This window comes from Dromiciops gliroides, chromosome 4 (genome assembly GCF_019393635.1).
Source record: "Dromiciops gliroides isolate mDroGli1 chromosome 4, mDroGli1.pri, whole genome shotgun sequence".
Classification (NCBI taxonomy): Eukaryota; Metazoa; Chordata; class Mammalia; order Microbiotheria; family Microbiotheriidae; genus Dromiciops; species Dromiciops gliroides.
Window position 1 is genome coordinate 410,965,541 of NC_057864.1, and position 21,321 is coordinate 410,986,861.

At 38.0% G+C, this 21,321-nt stretch overlaps 1 protein-coding gene across 1 annotated transcript in view; it reads right to left on the reverse strand.

Moving 5' to 3' along the window:
* Positions 1 to 19,982, reverse strand: part of LOC122755174 (protein unc-93 homolog A-like) — a 36,460-nt gene extending 16,478 nt beyond the window's left edge. The window contains exons 1-5 of the mRNA XM_044003516.1: positions 19,872 to 19,982; positions 12,051 to 12,232; positions 10,923 to 11,152; positions 4,192 to 4,317; positions 731 to 942 (exon numbers count right to left, since the gene is read on the reverse strand). Coding sequence (XP_043859451.1) covers positions 731 to 942; positions 4,192 to 4,317; positions 10,923 to 11,152; positions 12,051 to 12,232; positions 19,872 to 19,958 — 837 coding nt within the window. The 5' untranslated portion in view covers positions 19,959 to 19,982. The remainder of the gene's footprint in view (positions 1 to 730; positions 943 to 4,191; positions 4,318 to 10,922; positions 11,153 to 12,050; positions 12,233 to 19,871) is intronic.
* Between the last annotated feature and the right edge of the window lie 1,339 nt (positions 19,983 to 21,321).

Sequence of the window (21,321 nt, forward strand, 5' to 3'; positions counted from 1 at the left end):
ATGCCTCACTGTCCTCATTTATAAAATGGGAAAATAAATAATAGCAACCTTCAGAAGGTTGCTATAAGGATCAAATGAGAAAAAGTTTGTAAAGTGCTTTGCAAACCCAAGGTAATATATAAACGCTAGCTATGATTATTGTTGGAGTTCTTATTGTTACCAATGAAATGGAACTTTGACTCAGGAATTGCTTCAGGATCATTAAACATGCTGCTTAATTTCCCCAAAGAAACTCAAGCTTTTTTCCTCCTCCTATTCAATTCTGAATGCATTTTATTTGTTTATACATAATGTCTGTCCAAACTGCACGTACTGATGGACTAAACTGGTGGGTCTTCTATCAAATTGTCTATCATAGTCTAGTAGGCATTCTTGATCTACTTCTTTTTCCTTTATGACTAGTTAGCTCAAAAGCTTTAAAGTAATTATGCTTTTCATGAATGAGAGGTATACAGTAAGGACATTATCTACAAATAAAAGCATGTGGAGGACCTAACAATCTATAATTAATCTCTCTTTCATTTTGGATAATGCATTGAAAATTCTTCATGACAATGTCAGATCTCTTTGGTGAAGCTCTGTATCCCTGCATAATTCCTCATTTGATATTAATTATTTGAGGGAAAACCTTGGGGACTCACAGTAGACACTTACGGCATGGTAAAAATAGCACACACAACATCACCATTAGTTATACATACTAATACATGATTTTCATTTTTTCCCGTACCTTTGTATAGTCACCAGAAAGGAATCCTTGCTCAAATCCACCATACATTGTCAAAGGAATGAGAAGACGCTGCCGCTTATCTTTAAGTTGCTGGAAAGTCTCCAGCAAATGGGATGAAATTGACTTGTTCTTTTCTTCTTCATTTTCTTCTGAATCATTTGGAATTGAATCAAGAAATAGAACTATCAGCAACACTGCCAAAATACCACTTCCTATGGAGACAAAAGGAATGTGATGTGACAAGTGTGATACAAAGGTGGCTTTTTTGTTAAACTTTTTGGCTGTCACAGAATATTGGACCCATGATTCTTGGAACAATTGGATTCTTTCTAGAGTCCAGTAGCAAATTAAGAAACCTGGAGGTATGTGAAGTAGCAAACAATGCACAGAAATACAGTGCATACAAACTTGAATTGCCTGTTGCAAGGGAATTCCCAATGAGTTCCCCATTACAAGAGATCTTTAGATTGGAGGCTGGATGTGAACTCATTGAGGAGGTTGTAGGGGGAGTTTGTGCTTGAGAGAGAAATTGGGTTCTATGAGCTCTAATGACTTGCCCATCACTAACATTCTAGGAATCCAAAGGATTCTTTTTCTTTACCTTTTACATGCTAATATTGAAATGTATTTACTTTTTCTTTTACACTGTGTGTATACATAATATATGTAAACATACACAGAGAGAATATATACATACTCACATGATGCAGTAATGAATATATAATCTATGTTTGTTTACATGACATACAATGTATGTATATGTGCATATATATCATATATTGTGTATATATGTATACATCTTTCTTCCAATTTGTCCCAATAGGTTTTACATTTCATTACTTGGAAAGGCCAGGGTGCAAAAGTTTTCAAATAAATGAAAATTAGATTTCACTGATTATGGCCAGTTCTAGAACATTTATAAAGTTCAATATGACCAGCCTCAGCATTGATATCTGAGGATCCACACATTTAAGGACTGCTTCATTTAGAACAATTCTCATTTATTCCTCCTCTTTGTTTTTTGTGGCTGAGTCAGTTAGTGAGTTTTCCATTATCAAATATATCTTTATCACCTGCCCCTAACTCCATGTCCTTCCAAATATCATGTTAATTTGATGGTGCTAATAATTTAGGATGGAATCTTATTGAAGACTGTTTGGAAATCTTAAGAGGCTATGCTCACTGTCATTTCACTGATCTCTCATCTTTATGATATAAAGGTATTATATTTTACTATATATGGTATATATGGTCCATATCCCTGAGTCATTCATAGTTCTCTCTGATAGGTTTCTAATTATTATGGTACTTTTCTAAATCTATGACATTAGCTGATTTCTTTAAACACTATTGAGATATCATTCTCTATCTCCATCTATTGCATAGAATAGTCTTCTTGTATTTCCATGACGTTATAAGATCTGTAGTTTCAAAGTTACTTTATAGGATGTTGAAACATTCTTTGAAAAGGAAGAATGAAAGGAAAAAGGCAAAGCTGCCAAGGGTGTTACATATAAATATGTGGAGTCCCAGACCTGTCTTGGAGGTGAGAATTTGAACATGACCAAAAAAACACACCACATCATATGCTTAAAAAATAAAAATAATGGCTCCTTGAAAGAGATTCTAGTAGGAAGACATGGTTTTAGGAGCCTGAAAAATTTTCTCATGGTGGAATACTCTTTATTTTTCCTTTTTTCTATGTCTTATTATATTGTTAGCTTTTCCTTAAGTAAGACTGATTTTTTATCATATGTGTATCTTCAGGGAAGTTGATGGCTCAAATTAAGGCAATAATAGATTCTTTATATTTTACACGTATTATTTGGACTTCACACTTTTAGACTTGAAAAGTCAATTGGCCACTGCATTTTCCTAATCCAAGCCATTTTGTGGCCTAGGGTCACCCAAGATTTTTTGTTGTCTGCAAAGCTGATCTAAAAGAAGCCATCATAAAAGATGTTAAAATTGGGCCTTGGGGATATGCTCTTCAATCAAAAGCAAAGTCATAATGATTCATTTATGTGCAGGCAAGAAAGGAAAACAATGGGATGGATATCTGTCAATAATTAGGAAGGTTAAAAATGAACTCACTATAATGGAACAAAGAGGAAAAACATAAAAACACTAAAAACAAGTATGCATAGAGGGCTAAAAGACTTTAGAAATCATACAATCATAGTTCTAGAGCAAGATAGTTCTGTTGAAGTCCAGTCCAGTCATTTTACAGATGAGAAAATTCTAGGTCTAGAAAATTTGAAATTTCCCTAGCTTCCGCTAACTGGCTAGGGGAAGAGGTAAGATTGAAAGGCAATGCTGCATTGTGGCCCCATCCCCTATTTTTACTCTTGGATACCCAGCAGAATCTGTGGCAGAAAACATCTGAGTAACACTAGTATGTATGTGTGTGTGTATACATATACATATACATATGCATATACATATACATACACATACACATATACATATACATACATATACATATACATATACATATACATATAAACATGGTTGATAGAACTAGTCTAGAATAGAAAGAGATGGTATAAAGGGTGCCACCTTTAGGCAGAGAGATCAGCTAAATATGACCTTAGTTTTTTGTTTACATCATTTGTCCTTGGCTGTGTACCTATAGGTTTCAGAACTTACTGTATTTAAAACTGGATCTCAGGATGAGTGGTGAATTATTGTCTTACCACTCTATGCTTAAATTATGCAACCACAGAAATAAAACATGGCTACTGGTTCCTGATTGTGAGAGTAATTTATCACCTCTGGTTGCACCTTCTAATCTCAGACACAAGTGAGACCTCAGAAATACTATCTCACAAAAGTCTGTGTAAGTACAAGTTGACTCTTATCAGTAATTCCCAACCCTGCATCATTTGAATTGTTTAGAACAGTTCTCTGGATCCTGTGAACCTGAGGTAGGCAAATAGAGATTTATAGAGTAATCCTGTGTTTTTTTCAGGTGACATAAAAGAGAAAATGCCTTCCATGAATAAGAGTCCAAGATACTAAAAGGAAAGAAAACAGCCTCAGAACACAATGGGGAATGGGCACAACCACCAGATGCTACAAGCCTGAAATTACATGAAAAATTGGCTTTATATGGGAGCTTCTGCTAGGGTTATGGTGAGACCACCACCAACTGTGATAACTTTGGTTCACCAAACCTTTCAGCCCTTTTATCCAAAAAATCATTAGTCTTACCTTTGCCAATACACTGAGATAGGAGTAACTAATATCTCTAACTTTACTTAAGCAAATTGAACCTACCGCAAACTACCAAAGAAAACCAGCCCCTCACAACATAACAGGTCTCTTCTAGGAGAGAAATTGTATAATGTTGGAAGAGGGGGTGGCCATTCTGAGTAAACACAAGAAAGAGGAAGAGAATTTCAGTTGCCCACAGTTTCCTTACCATCAACAGCTAAATAGTATTTACTCTAGACACATACCAGTATAGATACCCAGCAGGGTGTAGATTAACTCATCTGCTGGACGCTTAGTACTGTTTGAAGATGCACTGGTTGCAAAACAATCATTTGTTCCACAAGTTGTCAATTGTTCTTTTGATATTTCTCCTGTAAAATAAAAATGTAAACACATTAGAGTACTGAGGACTGTCCAACTGGTTTCAAAAAATAAACAGAAGAATAAATCTCTAGAACCTAGCAATGCTACATCATGACCCTGTGTTGTCCCTTGACACTAAAATTTCCAAAATAACGATCACTAGGATGTCACAGGATCTCTTCTCTGATGCTTCATCGTGTTTTGGAGATGACCCCAGGTCCTCAAAAGCTATGTCTACTAACTGGAAACTCTGGCACCTCCTCCCAAGTACTGCCCAGAAGTCAACTCTTATTAGTAATTCCCTCCTCATTTGAATTGCTTCCTTCGTCTCCAAAAATGTGACGATAGACTGTTTCTTCTCTGAGGACCATCCTACCTATGTTTGGAGGGCTTTATCCCCACAAAACTCTCTATCATGATATTATTACTGAATACTGTGTTTTTCTCAATCAAACAACCAATTAAGCCTTTAACAGTCATGCATGTTTGTTCCTGGTGATATAAAAGCAAAGGAAATAATCTCAAAACTCAAAGATTTTACACCTTAACAGGGGATACAAGTACATCTATAATTATATTAAGAAATACAAATAAAAACAAAGTGATATAATAAATGATAGCTTGGGAAAGAAGGCCTTAGCAGTTGGGGCAATAGGAAAGGTTTCACGAAGAAAGTTGTCCTTCCTTGCTTGAAAGAAGAAAGTGATTCTGTGAAGCAAGGAGAAGCCACTGCAATGGTATGGAGACAGAAGCTGTAGGTTTGTACAAGAGAAGGAAAGAGAAATGCAGTTAGGCTGTGGTGCAAAATGTAGAAAGGGAAAGAACTTTATCATCAGGTTAGAAGGTTGGAGCCAAGTTTGAAAGGACTTTAAAAGCTGAACAAAGAAGTCTGTGTTTTTTCCTTGAGGCAACAGGTAGACATTGGAATTTATTGAGTAGGAAAGTCATATGACCAGATCTAGTTTATGGAAAATAACTGACCACAGTGTGGACGATGGACTGGAATCCATCTCTAAGATCATGTTAGCTTTCTTGACCACGCCACTGATTCATTATTACTTTTGAAGTTCACTAAAATTTATAGTTTTTTTTCCTAACAAAATGCTACCCAGCTCTGCCTTTCCTGTCTTGTACTTGTGAAGTTGCTTTTTTTAACCCTAAATGGGAAGCTTCACATCTATTCTTTATTATATTTCATTTCTCTTTTTTGACCCCATTTGCTTTCAGTCTAAGTTTTTCTGAATCCTGACTATTTATCCAGTGAATTAGTTATCCATCCCAAAATTGTGCCATCTTCACAAATGTAATGATACCATTTAACCCTTTTTCCAAACCATGGGTAAAAATGTTAAATGTCATACCAAGTCCAGATCTTTGGGGTGCCCTGGATACCTTCCAATTAATATGGACCCACCATTAATGACTACTCTCTGGTTCTGGCCATCCGGCCATTTAAAATATCCACATATTTGTATTTTCATCTATCTTATATCTATTTGCTTTTCCCATAAAAATATCATGAGAAACTATCAAATTCTGCCTGAAATCTAAGCAAACATCATCTACAGCAGAGGTATCAAACACAGAGCCTACAAACCATGATGCCAAACTCCCAAATATACCAAACTAGATTAAAATGCAATTGGAAAGTAAATAAAAATAAATAAAAAATATGATAGAACATTTGTTCAGTCATTTCAGATCCTTTGTGACCACATTTGGGGCTTTCTTATTTTTTTTTTTTAGTGAGGCAATTGGGGTTAAGTGACTTGCCCAGGGTCACACAGCTAGTAAGTGTTAAGTGTCTGAGGCCAGATTTGAACTCAGGTACTCCTGACTCCAGGGCCGGTGCTCTATCCACTGCACCACCTAGCTGCCCCTGGGGTTTTCTTAACAAAGATATTGGAGTGGTTCACAATTTACTTCTCTGGTAGAAACTTTCCTAGGGTCACACAGCAAGGAAGTATCTGAGGCTGGATTTGAACTCAGGTCTATCTTAACTCCAGGCCCAGTTTTCTATTTATTCACTGCACCACCAGCTGCCTCACAATAGAACATAGATAATGTTAATATGAGGTTTTCTATGTCAATATGCAGCCTATAAAAATCTTTCTATGCGGTTTAGTGGCCCCTTTTCTATTTGAGTTTGATACTACTGGTCTAAGGCATTTTCTTGATTATCTGCTTTTCCACATGAGAAAAAGAAATAAGCAGATTGTGGCATGACCATATTCTTGAAGAAAACATGATGGATCATTGTGAATGGCTTTTCTATAGGTATACTATTCGTGCCTTTAATAATACATCATAGAATTTTGCCAAAAACCAAATTGAAGCTCTCTAGCCTATTAGCATACATTTTCTTACCTTTGGTAAAAATGGAGGTAAAATCTGCCCTTTTATAATCCCATAATTACTTCTCCCATTCTTCATGATGTTTCAAAGATAATAGTAGTGGGTCACCTGCTATCAGTTTTATCAGCTCTTTTGGTACCCTAGAATGTAGTTCAGCTGATTCTGGTAACTTGAACTCATCAAAGGAACCTTACTCTCTTACCTTCACCTTACCAACAAAGCCAACCAAGAAGGAGTGATCGGAAATCTAGGAGATAATGAGGAGAATGTAGTATGGCAGAAAGTATGAGAAGAGAGGATTATGAATTAAGGGGTGCCGGGGGCAGCTAGGTGGGGCAGTGGATAGAGCACCGGCCCTGGAGACAGGACATGAGTTCAAATCCGGCCTCAGACACAACACTTACTAGCTGTGTGACCCTGGGCAAGTCACTTAACCCTCATTTCCCTCCAAAAGAAACAAAAAAACCCCCAAAGAATTAAGGGGTGCCAAATGCTATAGAAAGATCAAAGAGGCCACTAAAAAAGAAGTAACTGAATTGTGCGATTTGTAGATCATTAGGAAGCTTAGAGAGAAGAGTTTCAGTAGAGTACAGGGTTCAGGAACCAGCCCGAAGAATGTTGAGGAATGGGTACAGCCTGGTGCAATGGAAAGAACATCGAAATGGGCATGATGAAGTTGGAGTCACTGGACTAAGGTTAAATTCCAGCCCTGAACAACTTGGTCAAGCCATTCAGCGTCTCTGAACCTCCTTTAAGGTCCATCCCAGCTCTTTAGGATACTATGATTCTATGTGTGTTCTGAGAAAATTTAGAAGTGAAAGACTTCTACCAAGAAGATAATTTTGAAGGAAAGCAAGGTCAAATGAAGGTCAACAATTAAAAAACATTCAAGGGTACAAAGTACATTGAAGGGAGATAATTGGACATTGAATCTAAAGAATTAGATTCTATTGACAACTCTGTCATTAGTTGTATGACACTGAATTATTCACTTCTCTAACCCTCAATTGCTAAATGTAGAAAATAAAGGGGATTGCTATATGATTTTTCGGGTCTCTTCCAGATTTTTATTCTTTAATCATTTAGAAAACGATGTTCATCTATTTGAATGATGATTAGAAATCAAAGTTCCCTTCTACCATCAAGAAGTGTAAATACCACAATGATGTTATCAAGACTATGAACTTAAATCTTAATTTGGGTTTTGGTATTGCAATAGTTACAGACAAAATAATATAATATAGATTTTTTTGATTACTTACATAAAGAATGCTAAGGCATGTATCACCATAATGTGAAGCAGCCTTCTGCCTGATTAATTAAGAAAAATTAAAAATCCACTCTGGATAGTCTCTCTTTTAACTAATACTGCAAAGTGGCACCATCTTGGATGGTCCAGGATCATGAAGGGATATGCTTGAAAACTTCAGGCTGACTGCTACACCATGATTCTATAGCAATGTGTGGGTGATGAGAGGAGTAAAAGTAGTGTTGGGAAAATATATTTTGACCACATTTTCAAGTGTTTAAGACAAACTTATGCTTCCTCTTTTCCAATTCTTCTTGGCAAATGACCAATCACCTTCATTAAAGTACAAAGGGAAAAAGCAAAAGAGAGTTATTATCTTAAAGCAGTTCCAACTTGGCAATATTATATGTGGTCACGGCAGTGTGATGTGACAAATGTGTCACTGTTTCTTGAAACCCAGAAATTTTTAAATTCTTTCAGACCCTTCTGACAGCAGGCATTCTAGTATACTGGAAAGAGTCCCAGGCTCAGAGCCAGAAGGCTTGGGTTCACATTTCAGCTCTGTCACTTACTAGTTGGGAGACTATGAGGAAGTTATTTAAATGCTCTGACCCTCTATCTCCTTATTCATTAGGTAGGAAAGGTCATGACCTTTCTAGTCTTATTCATGCACTCTACAATTCAGCTACACTGGTCCACTGGTTATTTCTCAAATATGACACTTTATTTTCCAATTATACATTTCAACTGAAATTCCACACACACACACACACACACACACACACACACACACACACACACACACATGCGCGCACACATGCCTGCACCCAGAATCCTCCCCTTTCATACCTTCTTTTCAATTTCCCTCAATTCCTTCCAAATTCAGCTTAAATCTCATCTTCTCCCCAGTGCTTTCTCATTGGAGGTCCCCTTCCATTTATACTCTTTTACATGTTTGGTTACTTGTATGTTGTCTCTCCTATTAGAAGATGAGTTTTGGGGGCAACTAGGTGACACAGTGGATAAAGCACCAGCCCTGGATTCAGGAGGACCTGAGTTCAAATCTGACCTCAGACACTTGATACTTACTAGCTGTGTGACCCTGGGAAAGTCACTCATTGCCCCTCCCCCCCAAAAAGAAAAAAAGATGAGTTTCCTTGAAAGAGGGACCCCATTTTTACCCTTCTTGGTATTCACAGTGCTTAGCACAGTGTCTGACACATAGAAAAACACCTCATAAATAAACACCAACTGACAAGATTTTGATATTGGGATGAATGAGAGTGAGGAATAAAGGATAACACTGAGGTTATGAGCCTGTTTGAGGGTGATAGTGTTATTGATAATCATGGGGAATCAATATTTGAATTGTTGAATTGAATATTAAAGCATTTACTGGTGGTCTATGAAAGAAATAGATCTATTAAATATTTTTTCCATTGGTAAGGGTAGGGTGGTGATGGAGATGGGGAACAGAGTCCAGTACTCTGCTGTCTCTTTTAGGGGTTGTTATATGAAAAGCGTTTTTAAATGGTAAAGTATATCATATAAGTGTGAGCTATCATTACTAAAATAATCTCTTTCCTTTTTTTTTTTTTTTTAGTGAGGCAATTGGGGTTAAGTGACTTGCCCAGGGTCATACAGCTAGTAAGTGTTAAGTGTCTGAGGCCGGATTTGAACTCAGGTACTCCTGACTCCACGGCCAGTGCTCTATCCACTGGGCCACCTAGCTGCCCCCATCTCTTCCCTTTTATCATTGAATTTTAAGCAAAGACACTAAAGATAAATGGGTATCATAATACAACACAATTTAATAACTAGGTGTGCCCAAAGGCAGCTAGAGATGGGTGTAGGAATAGAATGAATGCAAGGAAAACTTTGATACTGAATGACTCAACTAAACTAATCTTCAAGATAATGGCAGTCCATAGTCCCCAGTCCTCAGTACATCCAATAAAAAACACAGTTAATTGGAAGATAATTATTATGTGTCCCTTAAACTAATAGAGAACTGGGGTGATTCCATTTGTGTATGGAGGTGGGGGAGGAAAGTCAAGGTAATTTTGTATTGTCTAGAAAGTCTCAAAGGGAAAACAATTACTAAATAATCCTCCAAAGTTCATTACATCATACTATGCTTCCTCAACATAGATAGAAAAGGGAATAAAGAAATATCCTCACACTGAATCAACAGTTGTCTAATAGATAATTGGTCAAAGGATATGAAGAAATCTAAGCTATTAACAACCATAATTAAAAAGTACTCCCAAGGGGCAGCTAGGTGGCGCAGTGGATAGAGCACTGGCCCTGGAGTCAGGAGTACCTGAGTTCAAATCCAGCCTCAGACACTTAACACTTACTAGCTGTGTGACCTTGGGCAAGTCACTTAACCCCAATTGCCTCACTAAAAAAAAAAAGAAAGAAAGAAAGAAAAAGTACTCCCAAATCACTAATAATCAGACAAATAAAAATAAAGAGCCTCTGAGATTCTACTCACATCCACCAGACTGGCAAAGATGGCACAGTTGGACAACGACAAACGTTGGATGGACTGCAGGAAAAGAGACATACCAAGGCATGGTTGATAGGGCTTTGAATCGGTCTAGGCATTCCGAAAAGCCATTGGAACCATGCTCCCAAAGTCCCTAAACTATGAACGCTCTTTGATCCAGCAAGGCCACTGTTAGGCCTCTATAAAGACTGAAGATGAAGCATGTTCCTGATAGAGAAGGGATGGATTCAAAATTGAGATTAAGCCATATATTTTTGGACATGGCCTGCGAGGGAATATCTTTTGCTTTACTATGCAAATTTGTCACAAGGGTCTTAATTTTCTTTTTGTTGTTATTTTTCAATTAGAAGGATGGAACGGGAAAGAGCGAGAAAATAGACATTTGTTCATTTAAAATCATAAAATATTTTTAAAGACTGAATCAACGTGTTTCCCTTGTTCATCTCCACAGAAGTTGTGGTCACTCTTGGAGCAGTATTCCAGCCAATTCCATTTACCTTTGGGGGGCTCCTGCTGTAACACCAGAGATGAAATCAAATTTCCCCAGATACCAGAGGACTGAAATATGAGATAGAAGATGCCAAAATATTGGTTGACAATATCCTTCCCACGTTTTCCTGTCTTCTTTGCATAAATATTTCCACTTATTGTAAGGTAAGTAGATTCTGCAGACCACAGCGGGCCTGCTCCTAGACCTAGGATTATGGCAGTGGGGATCAAAGTATACCTACAAAAAGAGAATCTCAATTAGTCAACATAAATGTTTACTGTTTGAGAGAATTGAAGTAGCTCAGCTCTGCCTTGTTTGAACTCCCAACATGCCCCTCCCAGGATAAGCTGAACATTTGGATTCTCATCATCATGCCAACTTAACCTTGAATACCCAATACCTCTCCAATTTTCTCAGCCTCCTTTTCCCTCTGATTGAAGGGGTGGAGGGTGGAGGAAGCATGAAAATTCTCCCCAAGCCTCTCTTTATATTATGGCAAACACAATATGGACTTTCTGGCTCACCCTGCCCTTTTGATCTGTAGCTCAGCTTGACCTCCACAGTACCAGATGTCCTTGTGCCGGGTACGCCTTGGAATTCCTGTCCTTTCCCTTTCCAGCTACCTTTTGTGTGCTGTCTTCCACCATTAGATTATAAACTCTTCGAGGGCAAGGAATGTTTTTCATTTTCTTATTTGAATCCCTAGCATTTAGCACAGTGCCTGGCACAGAGTAGGTGCTTAAAAAATGATTTTATAATTGAATTGAATTGAATTGAAAGCCAAACCATCGTCACACTTAAAGCAATAAGTAAGCAACATGATTTTTAGCTGAGTTAGATGTGGAGAGGAGACACTATGTGCCAATGAATTCTGGTAAAAATTCAGCCAAATAGTTGCCAGGCATTTCATACAATGTGAAGGTGCTGAATGATAAGAAAGCCTTGTCCTCCTCAACTGAAACGCTGTGTGATGCTGCTAGAGTACAAGGAGGAAGGATGCTAATAGCAAACTGATCTTTTCTGGCATCTTCCATTGTTGACTTCTCTCCATATCCTATACCTATACCTAGTGTGTAACAGGAGGCAGCTGACTGGAGGTCAGGGCTTTTACTAGAAGAGAGAAGAGGAGATATACCAGCTGGCGTAGAAGTTTCCCAGAGAGAAAATGATATAGCAGCACATGGAGGCTATAATGGTCCACTTGCAGCCAAATTTCTTAATGAGAATTGAAGGAAGGAACATGGAAGACACAATCACGGATGCATAGATAACACTAAGTGTAGCCACTCCTAGTCCTTCAGCCTTATTAAGGCTGCTCTGTAAAAAAGAAACAAGCAAACAAAAACAGCTAGTTACACAAATTCAAGAGAAGGACAAAAGAAAAGATTCTTCTCTTATTTGGGGTTTTTCATGAATTTTTTTAAAAAAATCGTTACGTTTCCTTTTTAAAATAAAAAATAAAAATTTAATTATACATGCATTTAGAATCCATTCCCTCCCATTGTCTTCCCCACCCACAAGTGAACAAAGAAAAACTTGATCATAAACATAGTTCAGCAAAAAAAAAAAAAACAATCCTATATTAGCCATGACCAAAAATTAATGTGTCTCTTCTGTATTTTAAATTCATCACTTCTGTGGCAGCAGGTGAGTGGCATAGCAAGTGCCATCTCTCAAGTTCCATGTGGTTGTCTAAAAAAAACCCACCACCAAAACAAAGTTGATGTTGATGATTATATTAATTGTGGTACATAAATGAAATAGAATATTACCTCTCTGTAAAAAAAACCAACACAAAGTAACGAAGAAGAAAACAAAGAACCATGAGAAAACATATGACCTGATGCAAAGCAAATTGAAGAGAACCAAGAAAATGATATACAAAATGTCTATGAAAGTGTAAATGTAAAGAATAGCAAAAATCAAAACCAAATCCTATAAAATTACCATGACTATGATAAGCTTAGAAAAAGAAGTACAAGAATGCAACTCCCTCTCTTCTCTGTGCAGGTGGGAGACTGAATATGATGCCAGACTTGGTGATATAGAATGAAATATAACTTTTTTAAAAAAAATCTGTTTAGGGAAAGGAGGGGGGAAGGCCTACAAAAGCTATAAAGGTAACAAGAACCACTGTTCCTTCATAAAAGGAGTGCATATTCTGGTTGAACACCAAAGTAGCCATAACTTGATGGTAAGATGTAGTCATGGGGGCAGCTAGATGGCACAGTGGTTAAAGTGTTGGCCCTGGATTCAGGAGTACCTGAGTTCAAATTTGACCTCAGACACTTAACACTTACTAGCTGTGTGACCCTGGGCAAGTCGCTTAACCCCCACTGCCTCACTAAAAAAAAAAAAAAAAACCAAAAACAAACAAACAAACAAGATGTAGTCATGGGGGTAGAGGGGCAGCTAGGTGGTGCAGTAGATAAAGCACTAGCCCTGAATTCAGGAGGACCTGAATTCAAATCTGACCTCAAACACTTGACACTTACTAGCTGTGTGACTCTGGGCAAGTCACTTAACCCTCATTACCCCACCCCACCCCACCCCCAAAAGAAGATGTAGTCATCAGGCTGTAGGCAAGTTTATATGCACCAGAAAAAAATGAAATCCGAAATTTTTTCTCCCTCTTATTTGACTCAGATCTCAAGATTTGCTAACTCCATTTCCCAAACTCTTTTCACTCTGCCATATTGCTTCTTTTGGCGACAAATGTGATAATCTTAATTTATTCTATCAGGAGTTGAGAGTAAAGCCAGAGTTGTTCAGACCTGAGACTATTTTCCTATTCTTGAGGATTAGCTATTGAGTTTATCCCATTGTGTGTTCCTGAAAGCCCTGCAGCATTTCACTAAATTGGTATTTCATCACCACACACAACTTTGCCACAAATCCAAAAGGAAAACTTTGGTCATTTGAGTCTGATTACAAGGGGATGAGAAGAGAGATTTAAATCAGTAAAAGCAAAACTTAAAATGCCAAGTCTATTTTCTGTATGAAAAGAGCCCACTGACCCTGAACCAATATTAATATGTATAAGTGGAGCAAACCCTTTCCCCTTCCCCTCTATTACATATCTACAATTTGGTAAGACTTGAAAATAGAATTGTAGAACCTTCTTTCCATGTTGTGTTCCTTAAACAGATCTGGGACCCTGTGCACATAGAGCTCCATCTCTTCTCTTTGGGGCTTGTCCTCTATTTTAATAGGAGAGGAGAGGAGAGGAGAAAGGAGAGGAGAGAGGAGAGGAGAGGAGAGGAGAGGAGAGGAGAGGAGAGGAGAGGAGAGGAGAGGAGAGGAGAGGAGAGGAGAGGAGAGGAGAGGAGAGGAGAGGAGAGGAGAGGAGAGGAGAGGAGAGGAGAGGAGAGGACAGGAGAGGAGAGGAGAGGAGAGGAGAGGAGAGGAGAGGAGAGGAGAGGAGAGGAGAGGAGAGGAGAGGAGAGGAGAGGAGAGGAGAGGAGAGGAGAGGAGAGGAGAGGAGAGGAGAGGAGAGGAGAGGAGAGGAGAGGAGAGGAGAGGAGAGGAAAGGAAAGGAAAGGAAAGGAAAGGAAAGGAAAGGAAAGGAAAGGAAAGGAAAGGAAAGGAAAGGAAAGGAAAGGAAAGGAAAGGAAAGGAAAGGAAAGGAAAGGAAAGGAAAGGAAAGGAAAGGAAAGGAATAGCACTTGGCTATTAGTACAACCTAGTGATTGTCAATCCTAAATTAGGTCTTAGAGGTGGAAGGGCCCTTAGAGATCATCTAGTGGAGTCCAATGCTCTGATTTCACAAATTAGGAAAATGAAGCCAAGATAAATGAGTCAGGCAGGGATTCATTTGCAGAGCAAAGATAAAAACATACGTCTCCCAACTCCTTAGACTTTATTGGCCTGAAGGTGTTGGTGGTTTCAGCAAATTGTTATTAGCTGCCTAATACATTTAAAACTTTAAAATTCCTTTGGTTGAACTACATGACTACCGATTTCTAAATAATTAAAGTCAGGGGTTACTTGGAGAATGAAAAGGCACATGGTTGGCAATGGACTCTAGCATATTCCCAAGGAAGGATTGACTACACTCCAAAAGCTTCATAAAAGTTGTCATCCAAGAATTGTAAAGCCCAAGAAGCAGTTAGGCTCATTACATAGCAAGAGCAAGGGATCACAGAGGCACAGACCACATGAAGGTGGATGACATGTTACATAGAGTTGCTGGGCCTGTAGTCAGGAAGACCTAGGTTCAAATATGGCCTCTGATACTAACTTGCTGTGTAACCTTGGTCAAGTCACTTACCTCTATTTGCCTCAGTTTCCTCAACTGTAAAATGAGTATAGTCATAGTTCCTGCTTCTCAATGTTTAAAGAAATGTGATATTTGTAAAGCATGTAGCATAGTGCCTAGTACAAAGTATGAGCTATATAAAATGCTACCTTTCATCAATATTATTATTAAATTCTTGATGCCTATACAATGTCAAGAGGGAGGTCCCTATCAAGTGGACATCTCATGGAAGATTTATTAAAGACAATAATAGCCCTACAGGATGAGTGATAGGCAGTGATGGGTAATAAAATCTGCACCAAAGTATATGGAAGGGATTGTTCTAGGCCTGGGGCTGCAAAGATAAAAAGGATACAGTTCCTTATTTCAAGAATCTTCTAGTCTAGTAGAGGAGATGACGCCGAAGATAATAATTCATAAAATTATAATATTGGTTAAGTGTATAGCAGAGATCAAAGAGAGTGGACCTCCTTGAGATTCATGGAAAGAAAGCAACTGCTTGCTGAGGGATGGGAAAAGGCAGACCCTGTGGGATCCAGAGGGGCCCTACCCCTTAAGTCAGAGTAGCCAAGTAAAGGCCCAAAGGTCACAGCATACACAGTGCAAATCTCAAGGCTCATTGTAGTTAAAGCAATCCTTTTCTCTGGATTTTAAACCCAGAATCCTCTGGAATCTAAATCTAAGTTTGCAAACAGTTCTCTTAGCAACTCCCAACTCCTGAAGCCCATAACCTCTTTAAGCTTAACTTCTGGGGAAGATGCTGAATTTGCGGCATCATTGGGCTCATGCCCAGGCCTGACCCATGATCACAAAATTAGCTATTGTCTCCTATTTGGGGGGAAGTTTTGTTATTGAAGTAGTGAAAAAGTATACCTGTATCTCCCCTATTCCATCACCACCTCAGTAAATTATAGCCTATTTTACATATGAGGAAATTGAGGCAAAATGGACTGGTTAACTTGCTCAGGGTCACACAGCTAGGAAGTGCCTAAGGCCAAATTTGAACTCATACAGATGGGTCTTCTTAACTCCAGGTTTGGCATTCTATCCACTGTGTCGCTTAGCTACCTTATGCATTATAATGCTACCCCTTCAAAAAGCTCAGTTGACACTATATCGTCAATGAATGTCTATCTGACATTAGACTCAGTAGCATTAAAAAAAACCACACACATACCACCTTATACTCTTTAAACATGGTTACTAAAAAGAAATATCAATATTTCATTTATGTTGTTAAGTCTTACATAGGGCAGTAACTTAAAAAAACTGAAATAGAAAGGCATTTCAAGGAAATTGAGGTATGTTTTTTTAGTAACTCAATATTATTTGTCATTTATTCTTTAAATCCAAGTGAGGCAGCAGCCCCAGAACCAAAGTAGAAAATGGGTGATGACAAATTCAAAACTGAATTTGAGCTTTTTGACAAATTGATTTCCTTTTTCTTTTCTTTTCTTTTTTTGTTTTTTATTTTGGACTGTTGGTTTTGTTTTACGTAATAGAAGGGAGACCAGTCAGCTTTTTTGCCTCCCTAGTTCACTGTCACTGAATTCCAGATTCTGAACAAGCTTCCTAACTCAGTAATTGTGTCTTCTTCTTCTTCTTCTTCTTCTTCTTCTTCTTCTTCTTCTTTTAGTGAGGCAATTGGGGTTAAGTGACTTGCCCAGGGTCACACAGGTAGTAAGTGTTAAGTGTCTGAAGCTGGATTTGAACTCAGGTACTCCTGACTCCAGGGCTGGTGCTCTATCCACTGCACCACCTAGCTGCCCCAAGTAATTGTGTCTTCTAAAACAGTTTTTTTTGGACTTCCCTCCAGAGCCTAATAAAGTGCTTGGATGTTGTGGTCTAGAACAGTAGTCTCCAAGGTGGGGAATGACCAAGGTAGGCAATGTACATCCCATGGAGTTGTGGGGGATGATCCAGCAGAGTGTGTGAAGAAAATATTGGAACTGAGGAGAGCAGCTCAGTTGTTCTAGCTGCTGATAGCTACCACCTGCTTTTGTCATTCTCATTCTTCATCATGTGCCCCAGGGAGTGCTACAATGGGCTAACAACCATGAGAGTTCATCTGTAGGTACAACTAACCCCAGCCCCCAACTGGGTGACAAGGCCAAGTGATGGATAAGGATCACAGCTTTAGAGCTAAAAGGAACCATCGATTCCAATCTCATCATTTTACAGATGAGGAAACTGAAGTGCAGACAGGTAAAGAGACTTGTTCAGGCTCATATAAGTATGAAGTATCTGACACAGAGTTTGAAACCCTGGTCTTTCAGATTCCAAACCCAGTCTCCTTTTCCATACACTGTACTGCCTTCCAAGGTTTGAGTCTCACTTCCTCTCACCTGGAAAATGGTGCTAATTCTTGCAGTTCCTACTTCAAAGATGTGTGAAGCTCAAATGAAGTGATGTATTCAGTGCTGTCACTTATGTTGCTCACTAGGTCATGATGCTAGTGAGCCTCAAAAACATCACCAGAAATGCCAATAAATATCGCAAATGTTGCCCATCATAATGTTTTTGTTCAGTAATGTCTGACTCTTTGTGACCCCAGTTGGGATTTTCTGGGCAAAGATACTGGAGTGGTTTGCCATTTCTTTCTCCAGCCTATTTTACAGATGAGGAAATTGAAGTAAAATGGGCTGGGTAACTTACCCAGGGTTGCCCAGCTAAGAAGTGTCTAAGGTCAAATTTGAATTCATAAAGATGGGTCTTCCTGACTCTAGGTTTGGCATTCTATCCACTGTGTCACTTAGCTGCCTTACACATTATAATGCTACCCCTTCAAAAAGCTCAGTTGACACTATATTGTCAATGAATATACCCAGGGTAAGCTAAAATAGCAATTAGACCACATAGTAGCTAAAAAGTTTTTATTTCAGGGATACCACAAAGAGGCATTGCTCAAAGTGACATCTTTTCAAATCTCTTTCCTACCAAAATATCTGAAATACCTTTAACATTAAAAAAACAAACAAACCTTTCATTGAAGAATCTTTAGAAAAAAATTCCAGGAAAGGTAAATGACCCCACATGGGCATTTCATTTCATACTAAGGTATAAATGACTGATGCATCTTTTTCTACCAGTCAGTAGCTTTTGAAAGGAGAAGGCACCAGGACTAGAAGAAGGAATAATGTTAGAGGACACACAAGGGACAAAAAAGGGGCATGGAGGCAGAATTGTATCTACTTCACAAGTTTGTCCAGGGTCTAACCTGTTTGATATTTTTATGGATTCATATAATAGAATCAGACCTCAAAATCAAATGGTTCAAAACATAGCATAATTCATAATACTTTATCTTTACTAGTCTTAACCACTGCAAAAGAAAGAGGGGGAAATCACATTCAAAATCATTAATCCCAAATCTTTTCAATCCCTATCTAAGAGTTCAATGTGATTTATTTTGTAGACACACAAATGCACTATTAGTGGAGTTGGGAACTGGTCTGACCATTCTGGAGAACAATTTGGAATCAAACCCAAAGAGAAATCAAACTGTATATCCTTTGACCCAGAAATACTACCACTAGATCTGTACCCTGAAGGGAACAAAGGAAAAAGAAAAAGGATGTACATGCACAAAAATTCTATAGCAGGTCTTTTTGTGGTGGCAAGAAAACTGAGAGGATACCCATCAACTGGGGAACCACTAAACAAGTTGCGGTGTATTATCAGTGATGAAATACTACCGTGCTATGAGAAATGATGAAGGAGATACATTTGGAAAAACCTGGGAAGACTTATATGAATTGATGCAAAGTGAAGTGAACAAAACTAAGAGACCATTGTACTCAGGAACAGCAATATTATAATAATAATGAACTGTGTAAGACTTAGCTACTCTAATCAATACAATTTGTTGATGTTGTTCAGTTACTTCAGTTGTGTCCAACTCTTTGTGACCACTTTTGGGATTTTCTTGGCAAAGATACTCATTTTATAGATGAGGAAACTGAGACAAACATGTTTAAGTGACTTGTCCAGGGTCACCCAGCTAGGCAGCGTCTGAGGTCGGATTTGAGATCAGGTCTTCATTACTCCAGGCCCATCGCTATATGTACAGCACCAACTAGCTGCCACTTCATTGCCCTCTGAACAATATGGTAGTCCATGACAATTCCAAAGGATTCATGATGAAAAATGCTATCCACCTCCAGAGAGAAAAGTGACAAGCTCTGAGTGCCGATTGAAACATATTTTTCCACTTCACTTTCCTTGGTTTTTTTCCTATAACATCCCTAATGTGGAAATATATTCTGTATGACTTCATAAATACAGTGGGTATTATATTTTGTGTCTTCTCAATAGATAGAGAAAGGGTGGAGGGAGGGAAGGAATTTGGAACTGAAAATAAAAATTAATTTTAATTTAAAAAATGATTTATTTTGTTGGCAAGGCAGAGTGAAAAGGTAATTAATAACATGTTTATAAATAAAATAAAAACAAACATTTCATTTTAAAAGGTCTTGGGAAAATGAATACCAATTCAACTGAAATCTATCCCATTTCATTCTATTCATGGAACAATTCTCTGCTATTGAGATGAGATGAGTTCTAGTCCCATCTGATACTATCTGTGTGACAATGAGCAAGCCACTTTGATCCTTAGGGGGTACCAACAGAGGCCAAGAAATGGGTAGGTCACAGGCCCTTTGAAGACTCAAGGTATCCAAGTTAAATACATACACCTACCTGCAAATTCTGAAGAGCTCCATAAGCTGTAAATAAAAACAGAAATCCAACAGCTATGACGATAATGTTCTTTAAGTTAGTTTCCATTTTGTTTATTGAAAACTATTAACCATCAACTGAGGGTATAAATCTGTAGTTCTTGAGCTTCAGTGGAAAAAAGGAGTCGGGGCTTTGAAGTGACAGCCTCTCTTCATCTAAAGAGAAAGAACTTGTGTTAGTCATTAGGGCTAGTTAATAAATTTTCTTATGACGAACACATAATACTCCCACAAAGCACTCCCACAAAGACTCATGTATTATTATTCACTTTCTGTACAACACCAATAGGAATGTTCCCAACAAGACAGAAGATTAGGACTTTTGACAAATGGCATGTTTTTCTTGCTTTCTGAATGGACAAGGTCCTACAATCAAATAATGACTTTCATATTGTGATTATGATGGGGTAGTACCAATGTAATGGGTAAAAATTGGTGTGGTGTCATAAAAAAATGAAAACTATTTCACCCCCAGATAACAAAGAGTAAATACCAATTTTTGCCCCTGAAAAAAGCCAACATGATTATAAAACAAAATGATGGTCAAAGATTTATTAGGAAATACAAATGACTAATATGAAAATGTTTTATATGTTTGCACATGTATAACATATATCTGATTGCTTACTATCTGGGGCAGGGGAGAGAGAGAAAAGGAGGGAGAGAATTTAGAATTCAAAACTTTTTTAAAAATGTTAAAAATTGTTTAACATAATTGGGGGTAAATCTATATACACACACATACATATATGTATATAAATCTATATGTATGAAGATTATGCTACATAGCCAAAGCAAGCATAATAATTTTCCTATATACTAAGAATTATACATTTGGAGGTTAATTTCTAAAAGCCAATATATGCAATTTAAAAATAGGTTTGGGTTTGCATGGCAACACTTATATGAGCTGTAGCAAATGTAACCAATTTGTATAACAAAGAAAATCTGTTTAAGAAAGTGTAGACTTTATGCCTTTGGAGAGATTAACCATTTCATGTGTCCCCTCTTCTTATCACAGCCCCATACCAGTTTAGAAGGTGAGAAAGGAATCATTCAGCTTGGGTGAAAACACTCAAATACCATTCCTCATTTTAAAGATACACCAGGATCAATAAGTAATCCCTGGGATAAAAAGCTGTAGGTCCCCAAGGGTAATAGGTCCAAGAGACATGGCAGAATACAGGATTGTAGATTTTGGAGGTAGAAACGACCTCAGAGATCTAGCCCACTCCCCTCATCTTACTAATTAGAAACCTGTAGCCCAGAGAGGTGACATAATTTAATAAAGGTTGCACAGGTACTAAATGGCAGAATCATGATTCAATCTTAGATCTTTGGACTCAAAATGTAGGCCCTCTTTACACTGTTCTTATCTAATCTGCATTTGGGAACATTAGGTCAAAAGCTAG